The sequence below is a fragment of the Melospiza georgiana genome, chromosome 9 (assembly GCF_028018845.1).
Source record: "Melospiza georgiana isolate bMelGeo1 chromosome 9, bMelGeo1.pri, whole genome shotgun sequence".
In the NCBI taxonomy this organism is placed as follows: Eukaryota; Metazoa; Chordata; class Aves; order Passeriformes; family Passerellidae; genus Melospiza; species Melospiza georgiana.
In genome coordinates this window covers 1946198-1972170 of record NC_080438.1, presented here as the reverse complement: position 1 = coordinate 1972170, position 25973 = coordinate 1946198, and the positions used below count along the sequence as shown (strand labels likewise).

At 61.7% G+C, this 25973-nt stretch overlaps 4 protein-coding genes across 17 annotated transcripts in view; 3 read left to right on the top strand and 1 right to left on the bottom strand.

The window, feature by feature from the left end:
* Nucleotides 1–412: 412 nt before the first annotated feature.
* Nucleotides 413–5552, top strand: LOC131086984 (flavin-containing monooxygenase 5-like). Of its 2 annotated transcripts, none has more exons than XM_058030316.1 (9): nt 413–529; nt 1887–2044; nt 2249–2437; nt 2514–2676; nt 2923–3065; nt 3408–3607; nt 3878–4227; nt 4468–4540; nt 4748–5552. In XM_058030316.1, exons 2-9 carry the CDS (start codon nt 1913–1915, stop codon nt 5091–5093), a joined length of 1596 nt encoding a protein of 531 aa, XP_057886299.1. In that variant the 5' UTR covers nt 413–529; nt 1887–1912; the 3' UTR covers nt 5094–5552. The 2 variants fall into 2 exon arrangements, with proteins under 2 accessions (XP_057886299.1, XP_057886300.1); XM_058030317.1 differs by lacking the exon at nt 413–529 and adding an exon at nt 1350–1451.
* Nucleotides 5553–7472: 1920 nt separating this feature from the next.
* LOC131087013 (flavin-containing monooxygenase 5-like) lies at nt 7473–10453 on the top strand. The gene is made up of 7 exons (XM_058030360.1): nt 7473–7661; nt 7738–7900; nt 8559–8701; nt 8937–9136; nt 9226–9575; nt 9816–9888; nt 10096–10453. The coding sequence occupies exons 1-7, from the start codon at nt 7536–7538 to the stop codon at nt 10451–10453; spliced, it is 1413 nt and encodes a 470-aa protein (XP_057886343.1). The 5' UTR covers nt 7473–7535.
* A 550-nt stretch (nt 10454–11003) lies between these two features.
* PRKAB2 (protein kinase AMP-activated non-catalytic subunit beta 2) lies at nt 11004–18655 on the top strand. 6 transcript variants are annotated; one of them, XM_058030324.1, is made up of 8 exons: nt 11004–11062; nt 13721–13891; nt 14071–14237; nt 15083–15176; nt 15746–15866; nt 17004–17137; nt 17398–17466; nt 17814–18655. In XM_058030324.1, exons 2-8 carry the CDS (start codon nt 13736–13738, stop codon nt 17889–17891), a joined length of 819 nt encoding a protein of 272 aa, XP_057886307.1. In that variant the 5' UTR covers nt 11004–11062; nt 13721–13735; the 3' UTR covers nt 17892–18655. The 6 variants fall into 6 exon arrangements, with proteins under 6 accessions (XP_057886307.1, XP_057886304.1, XP_057886306.1 ...); XM_058030321.1 differs by having other exon boundaries at nt 11038–11062; nt 12275–13891; XM_058030323.1 differs by lacking the exon at nt 11004–11062 and adding an exon at nt 11478–12381 and having other exon boundaries at nt 12723–13891.
* A 219-nt stretch (nt 18656–18874) lies between these two features.
* The window catches only part of LOC131086982 (myomegalin), a 35988-nt gene continuing 28889 nt past the window's right edge, over nt 18875–25973 (bottom strand). For 4 of the 8 annotated variants that reach the window (XM_058030311.1, XM_058030304.1, XM_058030305.1 and 1 more), the window contains 18 exons: nt 25654–25969; nt 25395–25563; nt 25171–25287; nt 24618–25092; nt 23853–24088; nt 23578–23629; nt 23000–23214; nt 22659–22841; nt 21915–22121; nt 21637–21762; nt 21418–21537; nt 21151–21328; nt 20945–21069; nt 20644–20745; nt 19974–20530; nt 19765–19903; nt 19617–19663; nt 18875–19428 (listed from right to left, as the gene is read on the bottom strand). In XM_058030311.1, the coding sequence (XP_057886294.1) occupies nt 19396–19428; nt 19617–19663; nt 19765–19903; nt 19974–20530; nt 20644–20745; nt 20945–21069; nt 21151–21328; nt 21418–21537; nt 21637–21762; nt 21915–22121; nt 22659–22841; nt 23000–23214; nt 23578–23629; nt 23853–24088; nt 24618–25092; nt 25171–25287; nt 25395–25563; nt 25654–25969 (3397 nt within the window). In that variant the 3' untranslated portion in view covers nt 18875–19395. The remainder of the gene's footprint in view (nt 19429–19616; nt 19664–19764; nt 19904–19973; nt 20531–20643; nt 20746–20944; nt 21070–21150; nt 21329–21417; nt 21538–21636; nt 21763–21914; nt 22122–22658; nt 22842–22999; nt 23215–23577; nt 23630–23852; nt 24089–24617; nt 25093–25170; nt 25288–25394; nt 25564–25653; nt 25970–25973) is intronic. The other 4 variants (XM_058030307.1, XM_058030308.1, XM_058030309.1 and 1 more) reach the window with 3 other exon arrangements.

Sequence of the window (25973 nt, the reverse complement as noted above, 5' to 3'; positions counted from 1 at the left end):
AGAGAGACCTTTGCTCTCTGTGCTTGTCACCTCCAAGCCTGGGTGCAGCCATGATAGGACAGAGGAAGTTCTGCTCCACTTATCCCACGGCATTTCTGCCCGCTGTGGCAGCCCAGAGCAGACACCGTACAGAGCAGACACACAATCTGCATCCTGTGGGCTTGCCAGGTATGGGGAACTGTGAATTTCCACAGACATCAACCAACCAAATACCAACCTAAACCAAAATGTCACGGCATGCCCCTGCTGCCCGGCAGCACAGTTTGTGTGTACTGAGTCCAGCTACAAGGGGATAAAGTCCAAGGCTGTGCAGCCTCCTGCAGGGAGAAGGGCAAATTCAGAGGCAGCCTGCACAGAGGTTTCATAGCAACAGCAGAGCGGTGGAGAGCTCAGAGAGGTCCCCTGTACCTGTTGCCCTGGAGCAGTCTGTGCAGAGCTTGCAAGAGCCAGAAGCCAGCTGACAGCAGAGCAGGAAGAGTAGCACTGCCTGTGCTGCCAGCTCTCCATTCCCGTGCTGATCCCTTGCTTGGTAAGATGCTTTTGATGCTTTTTGACAGGCAGGGACAGAGTGTGGGTTGGCAGCTCAGCGTCTCTGCCTCGGGCAGAGATCAGCCCTTGCTGACAGCAAGGGACAGAAAGAGCTTTATTAAGCTTACTGCAAACATACTATGAGTTTATAAGGTTAAAACCACTTCAGCTGCAGAGCTTGGCCCCTCTGCCTTGCTCAGCTCTACAGCAAAGTTCTCTGCATATGGAAGAGCAAATTTTCCCCGCAGCCTCAGGGGCTGTCTGGCTGTGAGTGTGCCAGGGGACAGCAGCAAGTTTGGATCCACATGGTCTGTGAGGGACAGCCTTTTCCTGGCTGGTCCCACCACCCTCACACCAGGGACACCCCAGCAGCGTGGTGCTCCTCTCATCGGGGTCCCACTGGCACCAAGGACTCTGCTAGCCCAGGGGTGAGCCGTGGCTACGGGGACACTGTGCCCACACGCCCAGCCCGGGGCACAGGGGATGTGGGCGATCCAGTGCCGGCTGCCCCTGGAGCAGCCAGAGCGGTGTGTCACCCGGGTACCACAACAAGCAGGCGTGGGCTGATCCCGATAATCCTAGGGTCAAAATCCAGGACAGCGCTTGTTTACCAAGCACGCAACCACAAGGATGGGCTGCGTGTCCGTGTCCCCGCGCAGCACATGCCCTGGGACGGCTCCTGCGGCCGCCGGTCGAGGCTGAGGCGCCGCCGCTGCAGGAACAGCCGAGCAGGCGGCCGGGAGCCAGCCGGGTCCGGGCTTCCTCTCCCCGCGCCCGTGGGAGGAGTGACGGAGGGGGAGGCCCCGCTCCCGGACGCTGCGCACCCCCGAGCCAGGCCGCGGGCCGGCCGCACGGAGCGCGGAGCCTCGCCCGGGCCGTGCCCGCCACCAGCCTTCCCTGGGCTGCTCGTCCCACGGCCGCAGGTCGGTGAAGGCTGTCCCCCGAGCTGCCGGCACCAGCGGGCACCGCGACAGCACGACAGCCATCTCCGCGGGGAAGGGAGAGGGCAAAGGGCAGGCGGAGGGGCTGTCACCCACGGGGAGGGAGCTGTGGGTCCCCACAGCAGGGCACAGCACTTCAGGGCACCTCCATCGCCGGGACATGGCACGGGCAGGGAGACTTTGAGGCTCCCTGACACTCGGTGGGATTTGTCCTCAAGGCGTCCACAGGCGGCACCGCAGTACTGCAAAACCCAGCACTGGCCAGGTCCACACCTGGCGGGGGACAGCAGCGGCTTTGCAACCCCAGACAAACTTTTGAGGGGCTGCCTCTGTTGCTTGGGACCTCTCTGAGCAGGGTCAAACCTTGCACAGTCGCAGCCCTGGCAGCTCAGGCCCGCTGTCCGACGCTGTCCGCAGGCAGAGAGCCGGCGGTGGAGCGCAGCATGGCGAAGAAGGTGGCCATCATCGGCGGGGGCAGCAGCGGGCTGTGCGCCATCAAAGCCTGCCTCCAGGAGGGGCTGCAGCCCGTCTGCTTCGAGAGGACCGGCGACATCGGAGGCCTCTGGAGATTTGAGGTAAACCCTGCTGGCCTCGTGTCCTGCTTGGGGTCAGCACCAAGCACAGGGGTCCATGGTGGCTGGTGGGGGGCAGCCGGCCATAGGGGGATCCTCTGGGTGAGACTGAGGGCAGGGGCTCCATGAAAAGAAGATCCTCATCAGCCCCAGCCATCCTTCCCCATCGTTCCCCGGGCAGCGCTGAGCCGTGCCCCCCTCCCACAGGAGCACCCCGAGGACGGCCGTGCCAGCATCTACCGCTCGGTCATCATCAACACCTCCAAGGAGATGATGTGCTTCAGCGACTTCCCCATCCCCGAGGATTTCCCCAACTACATGCACAACTCCAAGATCATGGAGTATTTCCGCATGTACGCGCAGCACTTTGACCTGCTGCGCCACATCCGCTTCAGGGTGAGGCGCGGGGCCCGAGGGGGCGGTGGCGGCGGGAGCGGGGCACGGGGGCCCTGACAGCGCTGCCCTGTGCCAGACCAGCGTGTGCCGCGTGTCCAAGCGCCCCGACTTCGCCAGCAGCGGGCAGTGGGAGGTGCTGACCGAGAGCGAGGGCAAGCAGGAGGCGGCCGTCTTCGACGCCGTGCTGGTGTGCAGCGGGCACCACACCAACGCTCATCTGCCGCTCGGCTCCTTCCCAGGTACGGCCCTGTACACTGGTGTGAGGGGACACCAGAGACAGTGGAAAGCTAGTCCATGCCTGTCCCTATTCTCCCTGCTGCTTTCCCCCCTGGTCCCAACATTTCCCTGCCTTGCCTTGACTCTAGGAGAGCTCCTGTGCTCCCCAGGAGTGGTTTGGTGGGGTAAGAGAGCATCTCCAGTCTTTGGGGGGTGATCCTCCAACCTGGCACCAGGAAGCCAAGCATCCCTCCTCCTTCTGCTCACAGGAATTGAGAAGTTCAAGGGCCGCTACCTCCACAGCCGAGACTACAAGGATGCTCAGGCTTTCAGAGACAAAAGGGTTGTTGTCGTCGGGATTGGGAATTCGGGGTCAGACCTGGCTGTGGAGATCAGCCAAACAGCCCAGCAGGTAAGCAGGAGTAGGGGGTCACAGCGAGCAGGATTGCCCCTATAGGACACTGTCAGCTCTGCAGGGACACCAGGACCAAGGCACTTGCAGAGCTGCTTCTCCATGCCAGCACTCGCTGAGTTTGGCAGTGCTGGCTCCTGCCAAACCCAGCTGCCAGGCAACTGAGACTTGGTCCTATTCCCCTGCGAGTTGCCAGCCACTGGCTCCCTCTGCCCTCTGGGTCTTTACCCAGTGCTTGGGCAGCTAAAAGCAGAGTGATCCCAGGGCAAGGGCACGTCCCCCGCAGGGCAGCCCTCCCAGGACTATCACACCTTCAGGCAGAGATCCTCCTTCCTTGTCTAGGTGTTCCTCAGCACCCGCAGGGGTGCATGGATCTTCAACCGCGTTGGAGATCAGGGCTACCCCATCGACACCATCTTAACCACCCGCCTGAAGACGTTCCTGCAGGGGCTGCTCAGCTCCTCCATCACGTGTGACTTCGTGGAGAAGAAGCTGAATGCCAGGTTCGATCACTCCCGTTACGGCCTCAAGCCGAAGCACAGGTATCACCAAACACTCCCCTGCCTAGAAGGGATCGTCTGCCTCCTTCTGTGTCCTGCCCAGCTTGGCCATTCCCTGCTCCCTGTGCTTGGACTGCGTTATTATCTTCTTGTGCCCAGGCAATGCTTGAGGGAGCCACCACTGCCCCTTCCAAGGACTCTTGGAGACAGCAGTGTAGGGGCAGCTGGCCCAGAGTAGGGAGCAGCAGCTGGAGCAGGACACGGAGCAGAGACACTCCCTTCCCAGGCCTAATGGCTTCTTGCACCTTCCAGGGTCTTTCAACAGCACCCCACTGTCAACGACGACCTGCCCAACCGCATCATTTCGGGCAGGGTGCGGGTGAAGCCGAACGTCCAGGAGTTCACAGAGACATCTGCCATCTTTGAGGATGGCACCAGGGAAGATGTCGATGTCGTAGTTTTTGCCACAGGATACAGCTTCTCCTTCCCGTTCCTCGACGGCTGCGTGAAGGTGGTGGAGAACCAGATTCCCCTCTACAAATTCATGTTCCCTCCTGATCTGGAGAAGCCAACGCTGGCTTTCATTGGTCTCATCCAGCCCCTAGGAGCCATCATGCCCATCTCAGAGCTCCAGAGTCGCTGGGCCACCCGAGTCTTCAAAGGTAAGTCAGGCAAACCTGCCCTGTGGATGCAGTCCTGGAGTGAGGGCAGTCAGTGAGATGGCCTCTTCTCTGAGAGGCACAGGCACACCCATACCCTGAGCTCCACAGGCTGCTCCTTCCCATCCCGTGGCACTTGGACATGCCCCAGGTGCGAGCCCACGCACCACGGTGGTGCTGGCACAGGCACAGCACCCAGGCAGGGCCAGCACCACAGTGGCTGCTGTGTCTCATCCTCCCCAGGGCTGAACGAGCTGCCCCTGCAGCACGACATGGAGGCTGACATTGAGCAGAAGAAAAAAGCCATGGCAAAGAGGTAAGATCCCTGCAGGGATGCCTTAGGCACAGCTGCTCTTGGGCATCCATCCTGTCCCATGGAGGTGTCCTGGCACATTTCTGTGTGCCAACAGAGGGCAGGGATGTCGTTGGCCACACTACCCACAGTCCAATACTGCCTTCCTGGTGTGCAGGGCACCTGCCAGCTCTGCTTCCAGCACCCACCTGCCCTCCTCGCTGCCCGCAGGTACGTGAAGAGCCAGCGGCACACCGTCCAGGTGGATTACATCCCTTACATGGACGAGCTCGCCTGCCAGCTGGGGGTCAAGCCCAACCTGCTCTCCCTGTTCCTCACGGACCCCAGGCTGGCCATGGAGGTGGCCTTCGGTCCGTGCACGCCGTACCAGTACCGGCTGCGGGGCCCGGGTGCGTGGGCAGGAGCCAGGGAAGCCATCCTCACCCAGCATCAGCGCATCCTCAAGCCCTTGCAGACACGACCCGTGGAAGACAGCACCTCAGCCCCTGCCATGCCCCTCATCTTCAAGCTGATTGGGGCTGTGGCCATCCTGGCAGCCGTTTTTGCTTACTTGTAGGTGCCCTGCAAGCACAGGAAGGGAGGCTTTTGTCCTGGTGTGACTCCCTGAACCAGGACAGCTTTGCAATGGGCTGCGGGACTGGCTGGCCACCTCTGGCCCTTGGCAGCCTGTGCACCCCAGTGGTGGCAGAAACCTTCCTGCTGCCTGGCACAGCCCAGCTGTGACCACACCATGAGCTAGGGATGCACAGAGCCTCCCCAGCTGCCAAAATAATGCTTGGGCTCCTACTCTGCACCTCCCCTTGGGGAATGCTGTCATGGACTGAGGAGGAAACCTGCTCACTGCAGGCTAAATTCCAGTCCCTCTCAGCCAGCGCTCCAGGCTTTTCTGTCCCCTGTAACCCAGCCGTGCCAATTTTGCCACACGCACACCAGAGCTAAGCAGCAAAAGCACAGCACACTTTCTAAGTGGATAAATGCAATAAACAGCCAAGTGTCTGTCCTGCTACTGACACCATCACGACTCTCGATGTGCTGTGGGAATGCTCACGGGTTTGAGATCGGCCTTGTAGCACTGGCCTATTACACCATAGGCTGACGTGCACACACGCTCCACAGCGAGACAGCCTCTCCCAAGGTGTGTCCCGCCACAGTGGGTCCTGGTGGTCACATGGCACAGCTCAGGGCCACCCTGGTCACCTGCACACAGCTCCTCCAGAAGGTGGCTGGGTGGGCTGGGGACCCAGAGCGGTTAAAGGGTGGGGGTCCTGTCCATCAGATGCCTGGGCTAGTCAATGCCAGCCCCCACGCCCTCCCCCCACATCCCCTAGGTTTGTCTTCCACGCTGCAACCTGCCGAAATCCAAAGCACAGCCACATCTCTGCCCTGCCCAGGAAGTCCTGGGGCACTGTCGGCATCATTAAACGCTTACAGAACTTAATGTGCCTCTTGCAGAGGGCAGGGCAGGCCAGGAGGTGTGGCAAGGAGGTGAGAGAAACCTGTAGATCATGTCTGGAAGATCTTGTAACACCTTGGCCACCCACAGGAAATATAGGGACAGTCACCCTCAAAACGAGCAGCAGCGGGCAGCCTCCCTTGAGGGACACGCCTGGCTCTGCACCTCCTGGCCACAGCTTCTCCCACACCCCTGCCACCACCACACTGGGGACATGGCTGCTCGCAGAGTGGCCGTCATCGGCGCCGGCGCCTCCGGCCTGTGCGCCCTGAAGTGCTGCCTGGATGAGGGGCTGGAGGCCACCTGCTTTGAGAGGAGCAAGGACATCGGGGGGCTCTGGCGCTTCGAGGTAAGGCCTGAGCAGCCAGGCTGCTCCTTGGCAGCGGCACGGACGGGCTTGCGATCAGTCCTTGGCAGATAACCGTGCACCGTTCCCCTGCTTTGCATGCGTGCGGCAGGCAGCTTTCCGAGGGAAACCAAGGAAAATAAAAGTGGTTTGGCAGCGTGGTGCCAGCTGGTGTGCCAGGCACTTAGGACCCAGCTCCTGCTCAGCAGCAGCAGGATGAAGCCACCTCAAGAACTTCAATCCATGGCTTGCTGCCCCAGCGTAATTTCCCCTTTCCCATTCCTCCCTTCCCAATCTCATCCACACCTTACTCTGCTGTTTTGCTCTTGATCACTCCCAGCCCTTGCCTACCTATCTTATCTTGTCTTATCTGACCCCATTTTGTGTACCTGTCCTGCCCAGCCTTTTCCTGGAATCATGGTTGCTCCTCTTTCTGCTTCTGTGCCAATCACCCACATAGAGACACTGTGTCCTGCCTTCTCTGTGCCTTCTCTCCGTGCAGTCCTGGAGCTCGTCTCTGCTCCCACCTAATGAAGCTGCTGACTTTAATCCCATGGACCCACCAACAAAATGACCAGTTCCCACCATGCTCTGATATGATTGTGGGAGAGCCCTGGGGGAAAACAGGTGGCATCATGTCACAGTGGGGTCTGGGGTGGACCTGTCACAGTCCACTAGTTCTAGCTGTGATGGGTCAGGGACAGAGTTGGTGGAGCAGAACCAGAGCAGCAGCATCCAGCTGTCGAGGCACAGACCTGGTAAGCAGGAGCAGCCACTCAACAGGAAGCACTGGAGCTGCCTCCACAACTGGTGAGACCTGATGTGGCAGCCAGGGCAATGGCACCACAGGAGCTTTGGGAATGCACTGCCTCGTTGGGGCAAGCGGTGGAAGTGGGGAAACTGAGGCACAAGACCACCATGACCCACTGTCACCAGTGCCTGGCTCCCGCCAGTCCAGAGATACATCCCTGTTTTTTGGGGCGGGGGGTCTCAACCACAGGAGAGTTTCTGGCTGCAGGGATGGGCGGCACAACAACCTGTGGCTTAATCCTGCACCCACGGGGGAGGTGCCAGGCAGGACAGGCAGGTGGCCCATCGTTCCCCGGGCAGCGCTGAGCTGTGCCCCCCTCCCACAGGAGCACCCCGAGGACGGCCGTGCCAGCATCTACCGCTCGGTCATCATCAACACCTCCAAGGAGATGATGTGCTTCAGCGACTTCCCCATCCCCGAGGATTTCCCCAACTACATGCACAACTCCAAGATCATGGAGTATTTCCGCATGTACGCGCAGCACTTCGACCTGCTGCGCCACATCCGCTTCAGGGTGAGGCGCGGGGCCCGAGGGGGCGGTGGCGGCGGGAGCGGGGCACGGGGGCCCTGACAGCGCTGCCCTGTGCCAGACCAGCGTGTGCCGCGTGTCCAAGCGCCCCGACTTCGCCAGCAGCGGGCAGTGGGAGGTGCTGACCGAGAGCGAGGGCAAGCAGGAGGCGGCCGTCTTCGACGCCGTGCTGGTGTGCAGCGGGCACCACACCAACGCTCATCTGCCGCTCGGCTCCTTCCCAGGTACGGCCTGTGGGCTGCTTGCCTGCTCCCTGGCAGCCCTAAGTGCCTCTGCAGGTTTAACACACCAGGTGGGATTGCGAGTGTCCAAAGCATCCTGCTGGCAGATGTCACTGCTGCCAGCGTGCCTCTCCCACCTGAGACAGGCTCCCTCCCCATGCTGCTGGCCGAGCACCTGCGGGGCCCTCCAGCTCCTCACCAAGGCTGGAGGGCTCAGCACTGGTGGTGGTGTTGTCTCTGGGTACCAGGGGAAAATGCCTGGAGAGCTTTCAGCTGTGGAGGTCCTCTTTGGCTGGGGAACAGGCTGGAGCACACTGTCACCAGGGTCTGGCGAGATGGCACAGACCCTGGTTGTTCCTCTACTGGCAATGCATGGCACCAGACAGGATCTGCAGCAGAATTCTGGGATGGAAGCATGGAATTCTCCACTCCAAGCCCTGTTCCAAGCCAGGCTGGTCCCAAAGCTTAAGCAGGATGCTCAGGGCTACACTGAGAATCTTCCATGCTGGTGATGCCACCACCTCTGGGCACTACCCCAGGGCTGCATAAGTCCGGTTGGTCACACTGGTGCTAGCTTGTTCCCAAAACACACCACCAGTCTGAACAGGGGGCAGCCACCCTCCTGCTCCACATCCCAGCATGGCTTTCCTCTCTCTTCCAGGGCTGGAGAAGTTTGAGGGCTGCTACCTGCACAGCCGGGACTACAAGAACCCTCAGCCTTTTTTTGGAAAACGGGTGGTCGTGGTTGGCATTGGGAATTCAGGCATCGATATCGCAGTGGAGCTGAGCCACACAGCCAAGCAGGTGTGCTGGGAGAGCTCACAGGGATGGGACCCCAGAGTGGGGGGATCATCACCCACCATCCCCTGTGGGCTCCCCAGCCTCCAGCACCTGGCACAAGCACCCTGTCCCCTTTCTGTGGGGGTGGCTGCTGTGGTCCCAGTAGCTGTGCTGGCTTCCCTGTCCCTGGAGCACAGCAGGGGCCCAGCCCGGTCTGAGCATGCTGCCATGCCACCACCTCTCTTGCCCTTCCTTCAAGGTTTTCCTCAGCACCAGGCGTGGGTCCTGGGTGCTGCACCGGGTGGCAGACAATGGGTACCCCTTTGATTACAACTACGGCACTCGCTTCGTGCACCTCGTCCAGAACGTGGTGCCTAACAGTGTCCTGAATTTCTTCATGGAGTGGAAGCTGAATGCCCGCTTTGACCACACGCTCTACGGCCTAAAGCCCAAGCATGGGTGAGCGCCCCAGCAGCACCCCAGGTACGTGCTCCAGCAATGCCCATCCCCCTGCCAGGACCTGAACCAGGTCTGTCTGTGCCTTCCAGGGTCCTTGACACACACCCCACTGTCAACGACGACCTGCCCAACCGCATCATTTCGGGCAGGGTGCGGATGAAGCCGAACGTCCAGGAGTTCACAGAGACATCTGCCATCTTTGAGGATGGCACCAGGGAAGATGTCGATGTCATAGTTTTTGCCACAGGATACAGCTTCTCCTTCCCATTCCTCGACGGCTGCGTGAAGGTGGTGGAGAACGAGATTCCCCTCTACAAATTCGTGTTCCCCACTGAGCTGGAGAAGCCAACGCTGGCTTTCATTGGTCTCATCCAGCCCTGGGGAGCCATCATGCCCATCTCAGAGCTCCAGAGTCGCTGGGCCATCCGTGTCTTCAAACGTAAGTCAGGCAAACCTGCCTTGTGGATGCAGTCCTGGAGCGAGGGCAGTCAGTGAGATGGCCTCTTCTCTGAGAGGCACAGGCACACCCATACCCTGAGCTCCACAGGCTGCTCCTTCCCATCCCGTGGCACTTGGACAGGCCCCAGCTGTGAGCCCACTCACCACGGTGGTGGTGGCACAGGCACAGCACCCAGGCAGGGCCAGCACCACAGTGGCTGCTGTGTCTCATCCTCCCCAGGGCTGAACGAGCTGCCCCTGCAGCACGACATGGAGGCTGACATTGAGCAGAAGAAAAAAGCCATGGCAAAGAGGTAAGATCCCTGCAGGGATGCCTTAGGCACAGCTGCTCTTGGGCATCCATCCTGTCCCATGGATGTGTCCTGGCACATTTCTGTGTGCCAACAGAGGGCAGGGATGTCGTTGGCCACACTACCCACAGTCCAATACTGCCTTCCTGGTGTGCAGGGCACCTGCCAGCTCTGCTTCCAGCACCCACCTGCCCTCCTCGCTGCCCGCAGGTACGTGAAGAGCCAGCGGCACACCGTCCAGGTGGATTACATCCCTTACATGGACGAGCTCGCCTGCCAGCTGGGGGTCAAGCCCAACCTGCTCTCCCTGTTCCTCACGGACCCCAGGCTGGCCATGGAGATGGCCTTCGGTCCGTGCACGCCGTACCAGTACCGGCTGCGGGGCCCGGGTGCGTGGGCAGGAGCCAGGGAAGCCATCCTCACCCAGCATCAGCGCATGGTCAGCGCCCTGCAGCCGCGGGCCGCCCGCCGCCCCGCCCGGCCCAGCGCCCTGCCCCACGTCCTCACGGTGCTCTTCAGCATCGGCATGATTATGGCCACCCTCATCTACGTCTCGCTCTCTGCTTAGCCTAAAGGGAAGGAGACAGCAGGTGCTGCCGGCAGTCTCCTCCTTTTCCCTTGGGCTTTCCCTCGCTAGCTGCGCCGGAGCACGGAGGGAGCCGTTCCTTGAGGGTGCAGCCTGCTCTGTGGCGCTTTCCCGCTGTGATACCACCGAGCCTGCTCAAGGGCTGCTCTGGGAACAGCTCCCTAAGTCCTGGCCCGGCAGCCCCACGAGCTCTATCTATGGCTTAGGTCACAGAGGTGGTGGAGAAACTGGGAACGTGCCCAAGCGGGGGCCTCGGGAAAAGGCAATAAAGCTTGTCACCGTGCCGCGGGGACCGGACAGCACAGTGCCTGGCTGCGTCAGTCTGAGCTCCATCCTGGGGGCCCTGCCCGCAGCAGACATGGCCGCCGGCGGCTGAGGCGGCGCGGCCCCCGCCCCGCGCGCCCCGGCCAGCGGCGGGCCGGCCGCCCGCAGCAAACATGGCGGGTGCCCGGCGGCGGGGCCGCGGGTCTGGGGCGGGGCGCGGCCGCGGAGCGCGGCGGGGGCGGGTCAGAGCGCCCCGCAGCGGCCGGCGGGGGGTGGCGCCATCTTGGACGGAGGCGGAGAGCGGGGCGGCGGCGGCGGCAGCGGCAGGTGGGGTCGGGCCGGGCCCGGGCCCGGGGACGGCGGGGCGGGTGTCGCGGGTGGCTGTGAGGGTGGCGGCTCCCCGGGCGCCGCTGCGGGAGGCGGTGGGCGAGGCGTGGCTGCGCGTCCCCGCGGTGTAGCGGTGTCCCGGACCCCGCAGCGGGCGGACCCCGTGTGGCAGCCCCTCGGGAGGGCCCGGCCCTGCCGGTGTGTCCCGCTCCTCCCCCGGGCCTCGGCAGACCCGCGGGTGCCCGTGGGCCGAGCCCGCCGTGACAGCCCCGCCACCGCCCCCGCCGAGCACAGCCCCAGCCCCAGCCCTGCCTGCTTGGAGGGAGATTTTCCGCCCCCGCTTTCCCAGCTCATCCCCTTCACCTTACGGCGAGCTCCGGGCTCAGCTCTGGTTCTCGTCTCCGAGAGAGGGAGAGTCCGGGCGGATCCGGCTTCCCCGGGTGGTGTCAGCCCGGCGAGATGCAGGACCCCATCCCTCCCTCAGAGCCCCCGGGAATGAATGCCTGCCGGTGCTCCCGGTGCTCCCGGACAGACCCCATCCCTCCCTCAGAGCCCCCGGGAATGAATGCCTGCCGGTGCTCCCGGTGCTCCCGGACAGACCCCATCCCTCCCTCAGAGCCCCCGGGAATGAATGCCTGCCGGTGCTCCCAGTGCTCCCGGACAGACCCCATCCCATCCCTCCTGCAGAACCCCTTCGGGCTGCCTGCCCGTGCTTCCCAGGGCAGTCTCTGGCCGGGTGGGAGAGGCAGCAAGCGTGGCACATCCCGCGCGGAGGGCAATGGGTGTAATTCTCATATCGTTTTCCACATGAGAAGCTGAGAATGGCAGGGGCTTGCTGCCAGACTGGGATGTGCCGTGAAGGTTTGCTGGGGCTGTGGTGTGGGCAGCATTTCCATCCTTGACTTGGGTGTACCTGTGTCACGCCATCTCCCAGTGCCACAAGGGCTGGCCTGGATGCAGGAGGGTTTGAGCTGTAAAAGTTAACTCAGCAAAGGCAGGTTTTGCAGGCTGTGCACAAAGACCTGTCCTGGCACAGGCTGGGTGCCTGTGTGCGTGATGCAGGGGATGCAGGTGGCACACGCCAGACAGGAACCTGGGATAAACATCAGGGATTGTTTGGAGAGCGTGGCCTGTAAGGGACAGAGGGACTGGAATCCTTTTGGAGAAGAGAAAGGGAAGCTTCCCACCTGTTAACACCTGCACATCTCCCAGGTGTGTCCTGCTACAAGGGAAGTTGAGCCTTTCCCACCTTCCTCCCTGTAGATGAGAAGTAAGGAGATCTCAGTGGAGATCCTGGAGAGGAAACTCCTCAGCAGCAGGTTTGGTGGTACAGGGGCAGTTTTTGTGAGGAGCTGTCTGAGCCTCTGCAGAGCAGAGGGGGAAGATGTCAGAGCAAGAGGTGTACCTCATTTGACCTGGATCTTCAGGTGTACTTGATCTGCACTGAGAGGGGTGAGGGTATGGCTTAGCTGCCCACTTGAGCTGCCTTTTAGCCCTCAGGATTTAAGAAATAGTAATTGCTCCATAATGTTCCAAATCCTGGCTTTGGCTGGCTGCCTCGCTTGGCACCCTTCATATAACTTGATCTTTTAAACAAACCTCCAAATGTCACAAGTGAGCGCATGAAGCAAGGCTGGCTGTCCCCTTGCTTGCTCTGCAGATCCCACAGTAAGCTGAAAGCTGCAAAATAAGCCTGGAAGTGGGCAAAAACCCCAGTCCATCTCAGCTCCTGGAAAGAGGGTAAGGCCTGAAGAGTCCTGTGTAGCTTGCAGTGGCTTTGTTGTTTATCCTAAAAGGTGTGTGGTTGTTCATGGCTTGGTCAGTTCTGTTTAGCTTTCTCTGGGCTGGGTGGGATTGGGTGTGGGGGCCATCTCCAGCTGCAGAGGGACACTGAGGTGGCCAGGGCTGCCCTTCCCTCACCGTGTCCCTGCAGAGAGCCGGGCAGGTGCTGGCTAGGTGACAGCAAATGGTCCTGCTCGCTGTGCTGTGCTGTGCTGGGCTGCAGCTGACACGGTGGCTTGCCTGGTGAATCATAAGTGAGTGCTGCTGAGAGCTGAGCTTTTTGCAGACACCACAGCATTAGCCCTGCTCCTTGGACAAGCTCCAGCCTGGGCGATTCCACTCGGACACTTTAAATGCTGCCCGTCGCCTTTGCAGGGACAAGGCTCTGCTCTTCTGCCTGCAAGCTCTCCGAGACTTGTTGGGGACTGTAAAACAGCTGCTACTTTCACTCCCTGGATGTTTTCTTGCTGGGTTGTCTGTAGAGCCTGACTGCAGGACTGTGAAAGAGGCTCTGTTAACGCCAGGCAGTTGATTTGACAATAAAGGTTGGCTTTATTTTTCACATCAGCTCTACTCTGTTGGCTGCCAAGGGCTGATGTGGGACACAGGTGAAGTTGTATTGGTTTTGGAGTCTTAATAATTACCAACTTAACTAGAGTGAGGGTTTTATTAAGGATGTGGCTATAATTAGGTCAAGCTGTTTGTTTGTTGCATTCCCATTCAGCTCCCAAACTTGGTAGTGAACTCGGGGCCTTTTTTAGGGTTGCTGTTCATCTCCGCTGGCAAGGCGCATTTGGGAGACGGCTCTTTTGCTCCTCTCCTTGCTGCCAGGGCCGTGGGCAAAGGCAGAGCGTTGTTGTTGCTGTGTCCCTGCAGGGCTGCTGAGGGGCCATGGGGAACACCACGAGCGAGCGGGTGTCCGGGGAGCGCCACGGCTCCAAGTCGCAGCGCTCCGACGGCTCCGGCGCCTCCCACCCCGCCAAGGAGCACAAGATCATGGTGGGCAGCACCGACGACCCCAGCGTCTTCAGCTCCCACGACTCCAAGGTAGGGGCTGCCTGCTGCCTTCCCTGCCTGCCCTCCGGGCACGCTGCCTGTGTGGGGCTGTGCTTCCAGCCGTGCCTGGGGGCCTGGAGGAGCGCTGTGGTGCTCCTGTGTGTGGCTGGTAGAGGGCAGCTGTGTGGATGTGTTGATCCGGTCACATCTCTCTGGTTTTCTTTGCCCAGATTGCTGGGGACAAGGAGTTTGTGTCGTGGCAGCCAGATCTGGAGGAGTCAGTGAAGCCATCCCAACAGGCTCGTCCAACTGTCATACGCTGGGCTGATGGAGGCAAGGAGGTCTTCATCTCCGGATCCTTCAACAACTGGAGCACCAAGATCCCGCTCATCAAGAGGTAGCCAGGCCCTCAAGTCATTTACTCTATGTTTGTGTCTGCTCCAGAGCAGAGAACATTTTCCTTTGCTCTCTTGGCTTTTCTCTGTTCGCTCAAGCTGTGGGTCTGAGGCAAATACACAGTCAGCTGCATCCCTGCGTGGTGCTGCAGGACAGTGGGAGGTTGTGAAACAGGGACAGGACAGGATGGGCCACTTTGCATGCCCAGCTGGATGTCACACAGCAGCCAGTGCTGGCAGCAGAGCCCTGCCCAGGTATGCAGCAGCCCTCTGGAAGCTGTCAGCTCTTCCCTTGGCTGCAGCATTACCCCATGCCTTGTTGTGTGGCTGCCAGTGGGTGTTATTGTTTGTCCCTCACATATCTCCCTGCCCTAATGATGTTCTCACTGTTCCACAGCACATCTGTGACTTACATGGAAGCTCATGTAGGACTCTAGCAATTAATCTGGAATGAGTTTATCTCAATTTCAGATTTGGTAAACAGAGCTGTCCCACTTGCTCCTGTTCTGCTGTGCCAGCACAGGGCAGGAGCTTTGCCCACATGTTCTTCTTAGCCTGTCTTGCACAGGGTGTCTGTCACATCCACTTTCTCAGGGCATGGAAGGGCAGGACTGGCACTTGCAGCTGGGCTGCCAGGGGTTTGAGCCCTGGAATGCTCAAAGGAGCATTGGAATGCTCGTGCCTGTCGTGGCCATGCCTTGGGTCACTCACGATGAGCAAGCCTGACCCTGCATGAAGGTGTTGGGGTAGAGGGGCTGGGCAGTGCTGGTTCCTGGGGCCCCGTGAAAGAGCAGCGTTCAGAGCATCAACAGGCTGATGCCTTTGCACATCTGTTCTCTCTGCACAGCCACAATGACTTTGTTGCTATCCTGGACCTTCCAGAAGGAGAGCACCAGTACAAATTTTTTGTGGATGGCCAGTGGGTTCATGATCCATCAGAGGTAATGCTCCAAGCTTTATCCCTTCAGATCTTGGCTTCTTCAGGGAACTAGACAGGATGTAATGCAGCAGAGGGGGAGCAGGGAGAGCAGAGACTGTCTCCTGAAACAAAAGGCACACCTCCATCCCCTGAGTCATTTCAGAGGCTGGTTCTTCTGGACATATTCATGATTTATGGAGAAGCATTGGGAAAGGGCAGGGAAATGCCAGAAGGCCCTCAAGTCCCTCTGAGAATTGGCAGTGGGAAGATGGGCCATGAGGTCAGCACTCACAGGTTCTCCTCCAAACTGAATCATGGGGGAGCAGCATGGGAAGGACTACCCAGCTACCCATGGGCATGTAGCAGGATGGAGGATGGAAATAGGAGGTGATGTAGGAGCCTGTGATAAAGGAAAATCCTCCCAGGGTAAACAGCAGAGGTCTACAAGTGTAGGGCAGAGTTTACACCAGCCTCCTGTGCTCGGAGGTAGTGCTGCAGCAAAGACAGCTTGGGCTGGGAGGATCTAGGAAGCACTGAGTGTGCCTCAGCTGGGGCTGAACACAGGGAGATTCTCACTCCAGTTCTTTCCAGCCTGTGGTTACCAGCCAGATGGGCACGATAAACAACCTCATCCACGTCAAGAAGTCTGACTTTGAGGTGTTTGATGCGTTGAAGGTGGATTCCCTGGAGAGCTCCGAAACCTCAGGTCGGGGTGAGTTTTGTGGCATTAGAGCTTTGCATGTGCTCTTTCCCACCTCCTCTGCTCTGAGACTCGCTGCTCTGGGTGCACAGACCCCTGGGCAGAGGTGTGAGCCTTCACTGGGGTGAGCAGTGCTGGGCAGTGTGCCCTCATCCCTCTGGAGGGGCTGTGTTGGTGTAACTTGTTCTGTGCTAGCACCACCCCAGAGCAGAGCTGCTGCAGTGCGTGGCTGAGGGAGCCATTTTGGACTGGTAAATGCCAGGGACATCAGCCCTTTCTGTCTGGTCAACTGTAAGTCATCTGATCCAGGGTACAAGCTAGGTGATAGCAGGATCCAGTTTATTTTCAGCAGCTACTCTTGGTTTTCATGCCAAGGTAATTTGTACCAGTGCTAGCACATTGCTAGCACTGTGTGCTTGTGTTACAGCAGCAGGTTAGGTTACCACCCAGGCGCTGGTGGTGCTGGCTCAGTGTGAAATGCTGGCAGGAAGCTCAGTGGTGTGTGTGTGTCCCTGGTTCAGCGCCAGCCCAGCTCCATGTCCTTTCCCAGCCCAGGCAAGAGATGCTGTACTGGAGAGAAGCCAGCAAGCAGCAGCAGCCCAAGGAGATGGAGCCCTTCTGGGGGCTGCTGTTCCCAAAGGTTCAGATCAGATGTGGCCAGTCCAGCTTTCAGTGCCCACGAGCTCCCGAGGTCCCTCCCATGTTTGGAACAGCTGCTCAGTGTAGAGTTGCTGTTTGCCTTCCCTGGAGCTCCTCATCAGGCAGCACCTAGAGCAGCCTGCTCCCTGTGCCCCTGCTGCTGAGGGCACAGCTCTGGAGCATGCCAGCTGCTTCCTGCAGGGAGAGGGACCTGGCTGAGCTGAGATCTGTGCTTGAGGGCTCTTGTGATGGGTAACATGGGGTGCCAGTGTTGTGTCAGTGCATGCACCAGCTTACAGCCCTGCTTGGAATTGCCATGGGCTCGCCCAGCTGCTTTTTGTGCCGTGGAAAGTCTGACCTGTTGCTATAGAATAGATCCCTGCCATGGCTTGTGGAGGATGTTTGTGCTTGAAAGGCCTTGCTGAGTCCTTCTCACCTTCTTAGGAGCTGCTCTGTGCTCGCCCATCCTGCTTCAGTCATTTCATGTCTCTGCCTTTGCCTTGTCTCTAGATTTATCCAGCTCCCCACCGGGACCGTACGGCCAGGAGATGTACGTGTACCGGCCCGAGGAGCGCTTCAAATCGCCGCCCATCCTCCCGCCCCACCTCCTCCAGGTCATCCTCAACAAGGACACCAACATCTCGGTGTGTACCAGCTACTGCCCACTCACAGAGCCACGCTGGGGTCACAAAGGGAGTCCTGTCTGCAGGGAGCCTGGGCTGCCCTTGGCATTTCCTAGGAAAAGTGCCACTTTTCCCGTTGGCCTCTGGTGCTTAGCTGAGCTATGTGCCTGTTCAGAACGGCCAAAGGTGGTGGCAGCTCAGGCTGCCTGAGACAGCAGCTCCCTGTGCTGGCAGGGGGATCAGGGCTCTGCTGTGCCCCTGTGACACTCCTCTCCTCCTAGTGTGACCCAGCCCTGCTGCCCGAGCCCAACCACGTCATGCTCAATCACCTCTACGCGCTCTCCATCAAGGTAAGCACAGCTCCCACCAGGCTGCAGGTGAGGAGCTGCTGTGGCTCCCAGGAGCCTGCAGCACCTGCAGGGAGCAGAACCTGCTCAGCTGGGGGTGCAGATGGGAGCTGGCTGCCCGGTGAGGGTGGCACACACAGGGACAGAGGGTGTGACAGAGGGTGTGACCTGACAATTCCCTTCAGCTGCCTCCCTGCAGCGTGGGGGAGCTGAGCACGTATCAGACCCTGCCCTAGCTCTGCCCCGCTGCCCTGCTGTGCATTGGACTGGGGACAGCAGGGACAGGCTGGGGCAGCTCCCTGAGCCCCAGGGGTGCCCTGGCCCCCCTGTGCTGACGCTGTCTCCCCCAGGATGGCGTGATGGTGCTCAGTGCCACGCACCGCTACAAGAAGAAGTACGTCACCACGCTGCTGTACAAGCCCATCTGAGCCAGGCCTCACACGCTCCCCACGCAGGACACCAAACGCCGCTTGTCTGCACACACTGGCCACTGTGTGACTGTGTGACACCTGGCCACTGGCTCCAGCCTCCAACCTGGCAGGGACACGGGCCCCGGCAACAAGCTCAGGGCCACTGTGGCCTGTGCCGCTGTCCCATCCTGCCGGCGTGGTTCAGCCCTTGGTTTCCACCCACCTGCAGCTTCCCTTGGCTTCTGTGAGTCTCTGGGACCACTTTGCTGCTCACCAGAACAGCCCTTACTCACTCCCAACAGAAAAGGGCTCCGCCCTGCCTGTCTTCTCCAGCCTGTGAGGGCCTCAAGGTGGTCCTGGCACTGCACCCAGTCCAGGCTCCAGGAACACATCCTGTTCTTCTGACGGTTGTGCTGCTGCCCTGGTGCTGAATCTCCAAGGCCACCTTGTCTGCTAGGGGCTCCGTGACACTCCAGCCTGACACCTGCCCCTTGTTCCACAGCCCTGGCTGTGGGGCTGCCCCCCAGCTTTTTTGAACCTCTGCGAGGTTCAGCATCGAGCCAGCATGATGGACAGCACAGCTGGACACAGCCACTTACCTGCTGCTGTGAGAGCACCATCAAGGACTGCAACGCCCTGTGCCCAGCATCAGCTGCTTCTGTGGGACAGGGCTGACTTTGTCACAGCCAGAGGGGCACTGGCACACGCCCTGGGAAGAGCAGAGGCGGGCAGGCACTCCAGGACCCCGGCTGCACCGCCTGCTGCCGCAGCAGCGCCGTGGGACAGGGGGTTCTCTATTTATTACAGTATTTATTGTTCTCGGTGCTGCTTGCCTGGTGTTGGAGGGGGGTCCAGAAGAGCAGGAAAGGGAGCACCCAGTGCAGCACAGAGCTGCCCTTGGGTGGTTAGGGTAGGGCACAGAGCCACCCCCTGGGGACAGCCTTTGGCACCCTGTGGTTTGGGGAGGGGGAGCACGGCTGCAGACAGGCATGCCAGAAACACCACAACCCAAAGGAAACCTTTATTGGGGACTCTTTAGCCACTGAACAGAATATGGCATTTCTTACATCTTCCTCCTGCGCTGGGGCCCCGACACGGGCCGAGTCCCCAGAGCGCATTTCCAATAGCTCTGTCTATATACATATACATACATCCACAGGCAGGGACAGGGACTCATGGGGTACAGAGGGGACCAGGTCCCAGGGCAAGGTGTGCTCAGCATGGGGGGCTGTGTCACCCCAGTCTGAGCACGGAGGGTGGAAGGGAGCAAGTGCTGAAGCATGGGCCAGACAAAGGCCAAGCCAGCAGCTGCTGCTGCCATGCCAAGCAAAGGCTGGTGGAGGGCATGCAACCACCACAGCAGCCCAAACCCACTAACTGCGTAGCTCTGGACACCCCAGACCACTTTCACTCCAGCCCTCAGAGCAGCAGGGATGGGATCCACTCCAGCCCTCTGGCACAGCTCAGCTCAGCAGCCAGTGGGCTCTTCCCTGCTGGCCGTGGCTCCTTGCCCTGCACGGGCTCACGCAACAGGCAGGGCCTGCTGGGCCTTCACCTGGCAAGAGACAAGACATGGCAATGAGGAAGAGCACTGCTGTGCCCTGGGGACAGGGACATGCTGGCTGAGGACAGACAAGAATGTGTTCCCCCCGTGCTTCACCCAGCTAGCCCTCAGCACTCCAGGACAGCCACCGGGGGTGTGTGCCGTCTGTGTCCATCCCCAGGGCATCAGAGCAAACTCACCTCCAGGTTTGTCCTGGCCTTGCGCAGCACGCTGTGGGTCCTGGTCACTGCAGGAGAGAGAGATGGGGTCAGTGAGGTCCCTGTGCCACAGAGCCACATGGGGCACGTGGGGAGCAGGCCAGCTTGGCTGTGCCACCCGAGCACGTACGCTGGCTGACGATGAACTGCTCCATGCTGTCCTTGAGCTGGGCTGTGCAGCGCAGCCGCCTGGCCGTGCTCTGCAGAGCATCCTCCCTCTCGGAGAGCCGGGCCCGCAGCGCCGCGATCTCGCCCTGGAGCACCTGCTCCTGGGACAGGGCCGGGGGTGAGCTCTGAGCGCCGGCCCCAGTGCCCCGCCGGCCCCCAGCCCCTGCTCACCTTGCCCTGGTGCTGGGCAGCGCTCACGGGCAGCACGGTGCTCCAGAAGGCAGCGAGGAGGGACACGCACTCCTCCAGGATGCCGTGCAGAGTGCTGGCGCTGCCCCACAGATGCCCCTGCCCCGTGCCCGTCCATCCCTGCGGGAGAAGGGTGCGGGAGCAGCTGCTGCCTGGGCACCCCCATCCCGCCGCAGCCGGGTGCTCAGCCCGGCACAGCTGGGCAGCATTCCCTGGCCTGGAGGCTCCCTGCCTCCAGCTGCCCCTGCAGCCCTCGGGGCTGATTGTGGGCTCGGGAGCCATGTAATGCTCGGAGGTGCACCGAGGGTCTGGCCCCCAGCTGCTGCCTGCCCCGTCCTGCCCACGCTTTACCTCCTTTGCCGGGAGCGGGCAGCTGGGCAGGCCGAGTGCTGGCCGTGTGAGACACATCAGCTCCCGGGCCAGGGCCTTTCCCTGCACCATGTGCTGCTCCAGGGCTCGGTACGTGTCCAGGCGCCCGACGACATGAGCCCCCGTCAGTCCCTCGCTCTTCCTCAGCAGCACGTCTGCCCCGCGGGGCTCTGCGGAGCAAGCTGGGTTAGGAGGGGAGCACTGCCCGCTCCCCTGTCCCGTCCCGGGCACTCGACTCTGCTCTGAGCTCTCCAGGCTTGCTCAGCAGTTCAGCAGAACCCACCGTCCATCCGCCGGAGCACCGACGTGCCGGAGGGCAGCGGGGACAGGAGGGGAGCTGCTGAGTTAGTGCCAACATCGCGCACTGGAGGGGATGGGAAGCAGCCTGGAACAAGAAACATCTGAGCCCCTGTAGATAGATGTGGCTCCGTGCCTGGGGCTGCTGGGGTCCTGCCCTCCCTCTCTGCTGCCAGCAGGGCCACTGTGTGCAACCTGCTGCCCCAGGAGAAGTGTCTGGGAGCACCCAGGGGTTGCAGAGGGGCCAGGCACCCCAAGGGCAGGGATGGCGTGCGTGGGTCCCATACCTGCTCGTGTCTCAGCAGAGGCGCCCGGGAGGCTCTCATAGACGCGCAGCTCCGCACGCAGGGTCTGCAGGAGCAGGCGCTGCTCCTCACTCTGCTGCTGCAGGAGCGTCACCGAGTGCTGCAGCCTGCAGAGGTGACGCGTGGGTGCCGTGCCAGCCACCCCTCCCAGTCCCGTGGCCCCAGGGCCGCAGTGCCCCAAACCTTACCTGTTGTTGTCCTCCTGCAGAGAGCGCCGCTCGTCGCGGAGCTGCCGGACGCTCTCTTGGCACTCGGAGAGCTCCTCCGCCAGCCTCCGCTGCTTGCCGCGCCTCTGGACCAGCTCGGCCTCGGCCTCCCGTGCCCGGGAGCAGGCAGCCACCAGAGTCTCCTGCACCCGTGCCAGCTCTGGGGACAGAGGGCACGGAGGTGTCGCCACCGCCCCACTGAGGCAGGGCCCTCCGGGGCTCAGCCCCAGGCTGCCGGCCCGGCCCTACCTTGGGAGAGGTGGTCCCGTTGGAGGCGCAGGGTCCGGTTTTCCTCGTGCAGAGCCTGGTTCTCCCTGCTCAGCTGCAGCCCCAGCTCCGGTGTCTGGCCGTAGGCATCACTGGGCAGTCCTGCGGAGGGAGCAGTGCCGGGTGTCTGTCCCGGTGCCCCGCTGTGCAGGGGTGAGCAGAGGGCTGAGCACGGGCCCGGCCCGCGGCCCCAGCCCGTACCGCTGCCCTTGCCGGCCAGGCGGCGCTCCAGCTGCTCCCGGAGCCGGTCGTTGGTGCAGATGGACTCCTCCAGGCGCTGCCGCAGGTTGCGGATCTCCACCAGGTGTTCCTCCAGCAGGTCTGCCCCTGCCACAGCCAGGCACACAGCTCAGGGCAGGAAGGGCTGTGCCGGCCTCTCTCCGCAGCAGAGCCCTGTCCCGCGGCTGTTGTGGTGCCGGATCTCCCCCCTGCACCCCACAGGCGGGGGGATGCCCTGTGCTCTCCACCATGGACCATACCTGTCAGCTTCTGCCCACAGGGGTACCCCGCGGGCAGGGCCCCACAGAGCAGCTGGCCGGCCGGGGGCACGTCCCAGAGGCCGCGGGGGAGCTCAGCCGGGCCCTGCAGGGCTCCATGCTGGCAGAACGGTGCTGGGGCTTTGCTGCCCGCTCCAAAGGGGCCCAGTGGCACTGTGGGCTTTGCCGGTGCCATGGGCAGTGTCACACCTGCACACACAGGACAGCGGGGAGGAGGAGGAGGACAATGAGCAGGTAGGAAGAATGGGGCAATGAACTCCCTCATCTGCTTTCCCCTCCCTTGTTGCTCTGCTCAACAGTGCACTCCAGTGTCCCCATCACTCACCTCCCATCCCGACCAAACCTATTCCCCCTGAGGAGCTGGGGCTCTCCCAGCACTTGATGATTACATGACACAAGTTTGAGGGTCTCAGCCCCACTCCTATACAGCACCTCACCAAATCAGCCTTTTCCTAGAAGGCCTGGAATGTGCCAGTGTCTACACCTAGGGCTAATGCTGTCTTGGGATGGGCCCCTCCAACCCACCAGGTCCTCTCTACATGAAAGCCACATGTTCCCACCGTCCCCAGCCAGAGCAGTGGCACCCAACCTCAAAGCCATAGCCCTGAGAAGAAGGAGCAGATCCCGGGCAGGACATGCAGGTCAGAGAGGGTGGGGATGATGTGTCAACAGCACAGCATGCAGGGCAGGCAGAAGCAAACCCAAGCCACGAGGCAGTGTGCTCACTTTCTCCAAGCTGCCTCCGGAGCACCTGCAGCTCCTGCTGTGCCTCAGCCAGGGAGCAGACAGAATTGCCACAGCAGCCCAGGAGCACCGGGGCCGCAGGAGGAGGGGGCCCGGCAGGGAGGAAGGGGGCCAGGGCAGGCAGGGGGGCACTAACGGGCTGGGACAAGGAGCCAAAGTGGAGGCCTAGAGACAGGAGAGACATGGAGAGAGAGAGGTGTCACAGGGGCTCTGGCTCAGCCTGGCAGAGACCCCTCCTCCCTGGTGCTCTGGGGACCCTGGCACAGCCCGAGAAGCCAAGTCCCTGTGTCCAGAGGTGCTGCAGCTGTGGCCCCTGGTGGTACCTGTGTGTTGGGCAGGCTCCTCGTGGCACTGGCTGTACTCGCTGGCTGCATCCCCATCGGAGCAGGGCTCCAGCCCCTCGGAGGTGAAGGATGAGCTGCTGGCAGAGTGGGATGACTCCGAGGGTGGGCAGCTGCTACCTGGGGACTCAGAGCGCTCCTGCAGCTTCACCTCCAGGCTCTCAATCACCTGCTCCTTCTGGAGCTCCTGGCTGAGCCTGTGGAGACGGCCCATCACCAGGTGTAAGCTCCATCCCACAGCCCTTTCCTACGTGATCCCCCATGTGCTGTGTCCCAGTAGTGATGCACGGCTGCTCAGAGATACAGAGTGCCCACGGGGCTCGCCATCCCCAGAGCAGAGCAGCCCCACCCAGGACATCCACCTGGGGCAGAGACCCCAAGGGCTCAGAGATACAGAGTGCCCACGGGGCTCGCCATCCCCAGAGCAGAGCAGCCCCACCCAGGACATCCACCTGGGGCAGACACCCCGAGGGCACCCTAGACTCCCACCCCAAGAGCAGTGATAACCTCAGGGTGCCCATGCCAACACATCCCACAAAGCCTCCCTTGGGAACAGGTACCTCTGTGCCAGGAGTTCGTGACTGGTTTTATCCTCCCCGTCTTGTCGATCTCCTGAGAAATCAAGGCCAGAGAAGAGCCAGTCAGTGTCTCCATGCCCCAGGATGCTGGTCCCACACAGAGCCATAGCAGGACAGGACAGCCCAAACCAAAGCAGGTATCCCACACAAGCACATGATGTGACAGCACCTCCTGCTCTTCGCCCATCAAAGCATCCCTTCCTGACCCACCACAAGCCCACCACACCCAGCCCCACTGCCCCCCTAGAGGTGCTTACTGATGCCCAGCTTGTCGCTGAGCCTCTCAGCCAGGTGCCTGCCCTGGGCCAGCTGCTCCCTGAAGCCCTGGCCCAGGTAGTAGTCGATGTCAGTGCCCCGGAGGAGGTCCTCGAAGGAGCGCAGGGCGTCCCGCAGGTGCTGGGCCAGGCCGCGGCTCTGCCCACGGCCCTCCCGCAGCACCTGCCGCAGGTGGGACAGCTCCCGAGCCTGGGCCTGGATCAGGGAGTTGTATTTCCTAGGAGAGATGGGCAAGCTGGGTGTTCACAGGGCAGCCAGACCCGCTGGGAACACAGCAGGGATGGAGTGCCATGGTGTGGAGAAGAAGCTTCCTTCATAAAGCTGTTGGCTCCTTCCCCTGTTCCTATGTCTGTTCCTGTGTTCCTGAGCCACTCCTTCCCTATTCCCTGACTGTCCCTCACCTTTGTAGTGCCCCAAGACCAGAGTCAGCCCCCAGGACCCTGTAGAGAAAAAGTGAAACCCTCTGGGCGTGGGTGCTGGGACCTGAACATCTCGCTGAATAAAACATCTGTGGATATTATGCAAAGGTCCTTTTTGCTTCCTTATCCTGGACTGTGCTAGCAATAATTCAGACTGCTACACCATGGAGGGAGTCTGTGCATCACCCACGGCTGGGACCCTGCCCCAGCACACAAACACGCCAGGAACCTGCCTGCAGGCAAACCAAGCAACAGGGAGCCACCAGCCTCGGGCAGCTCCTGGAAATGGCTGTATCTCCCCGTGTGCTCCAGCCCCCAGGGCCGTACCCGGGCCAAGTGGCAGCGTGCAGCTCCTTGGGCAGGGCGGCTCCGTGCTTGGCCGCGGGCAGCTGCGCCTCGAGCAGGGTGACGCGGTGCACCAGGCTCTGCAGGTCGCGGTGCGCCCGCAGCGCGGGTGGGCACAGCGCGCCGTGCCCGTCCGACTGCCAGCCCTCGTCCTCGTCCGTCAGGCTGTGCGCCGGGGACGCCAGGGCCTTGGGGGCCGCCAGGGGCCGCTCAGCACTCGAGGTGTAGCCGCTGGTGACGGAGATGGAGCGGGCACGGCGCTGCAGGCTCTGGATCACCTTGTTGGCATTGAGCAGCTGGGCCTTGAGGTCCTGGATGTGCTGGTGCAGCGCCTCCACATCCTCCAGGGCCATGGTTTTCTGGGCAGCTTTGCCCACTCTGGACATCCCTGGTTGGCACGGGGACCCCAGCTCTTCACCCAGGCTGGTCTCACTGAACACATCTGGCTCCTCGCACTCTGCAGAGGGCACAGCGTGTCAATCCTCTGTGCCAGGGGGCAGAGCACAGGGATCCCCGGAGCCCTGGCTCTCCTTACCAGGGCTGGTGGTCTCGTCACGGTCAGCCTCGGTCTCGCTGCGCCCACAGGTCTCGTAGCCCAGGTCCTGGAAATCCACCTGCACTTGCTTGCTGAGCTGCTGTGCCTGAGGTTCACCTGCTGGGCAGCGCCATCAGCTCAGGGCCCCCGGGCAGGATTCCCCACCCCTGCCCCATGCACAGGGCTCAGAGCACGCCCCCACCCCACCCTGGCCTTTCACTCACGGAGCAGGACGTGGTATTTCTCCAGCTGCTCAGCTTGTGCCCGCACCGTGGCCTCCGATGCGGCGAGCTTGTCCTGCAGCTCCCGGCACTGCCTTTGTTCCTGCGCCGCCTGGGAGCGCAGCTCCGCGCCCAGCCCGGGCCAGCCCCCGCCGGGAACCGAGCCCTCCGCCTGCCGGAGGGGAGACGGACCCTCAGCTCCGCATTTCACCCTCATCCCCAGCTCCACGCTCATCTCCATCCCGGTTCCCTGCGCACTTACGTGGCTCCCGTCCCCTCCGCCGGGGCTGCCGGGGCAGGGTCTCTTGGCCGTGTCCCCCTGGGCTCGGGTCTCCAGCGCGGGGCGCTTGGTGGGCGCCGCTCCCCTCTCTGCCGGGAGCCCCGGGCAGTCCCCGCTGCCTCCGCCCGGGCGGTCCCCGAGGGCCCCGCGGCTCTTCCGCGGCAGCCGCCGGGGCTCGGGGGCCAGAGCGCTGCCCAGCCCCGGCTCCTCCTGCTCCCCGCTCTCCAGCAGCGACGTGGCCTCACCCATCCGCTCCTTCAGCTCCGCGTTTTCCAGGCACAGGCTCAGCATCGCCTTCCTGG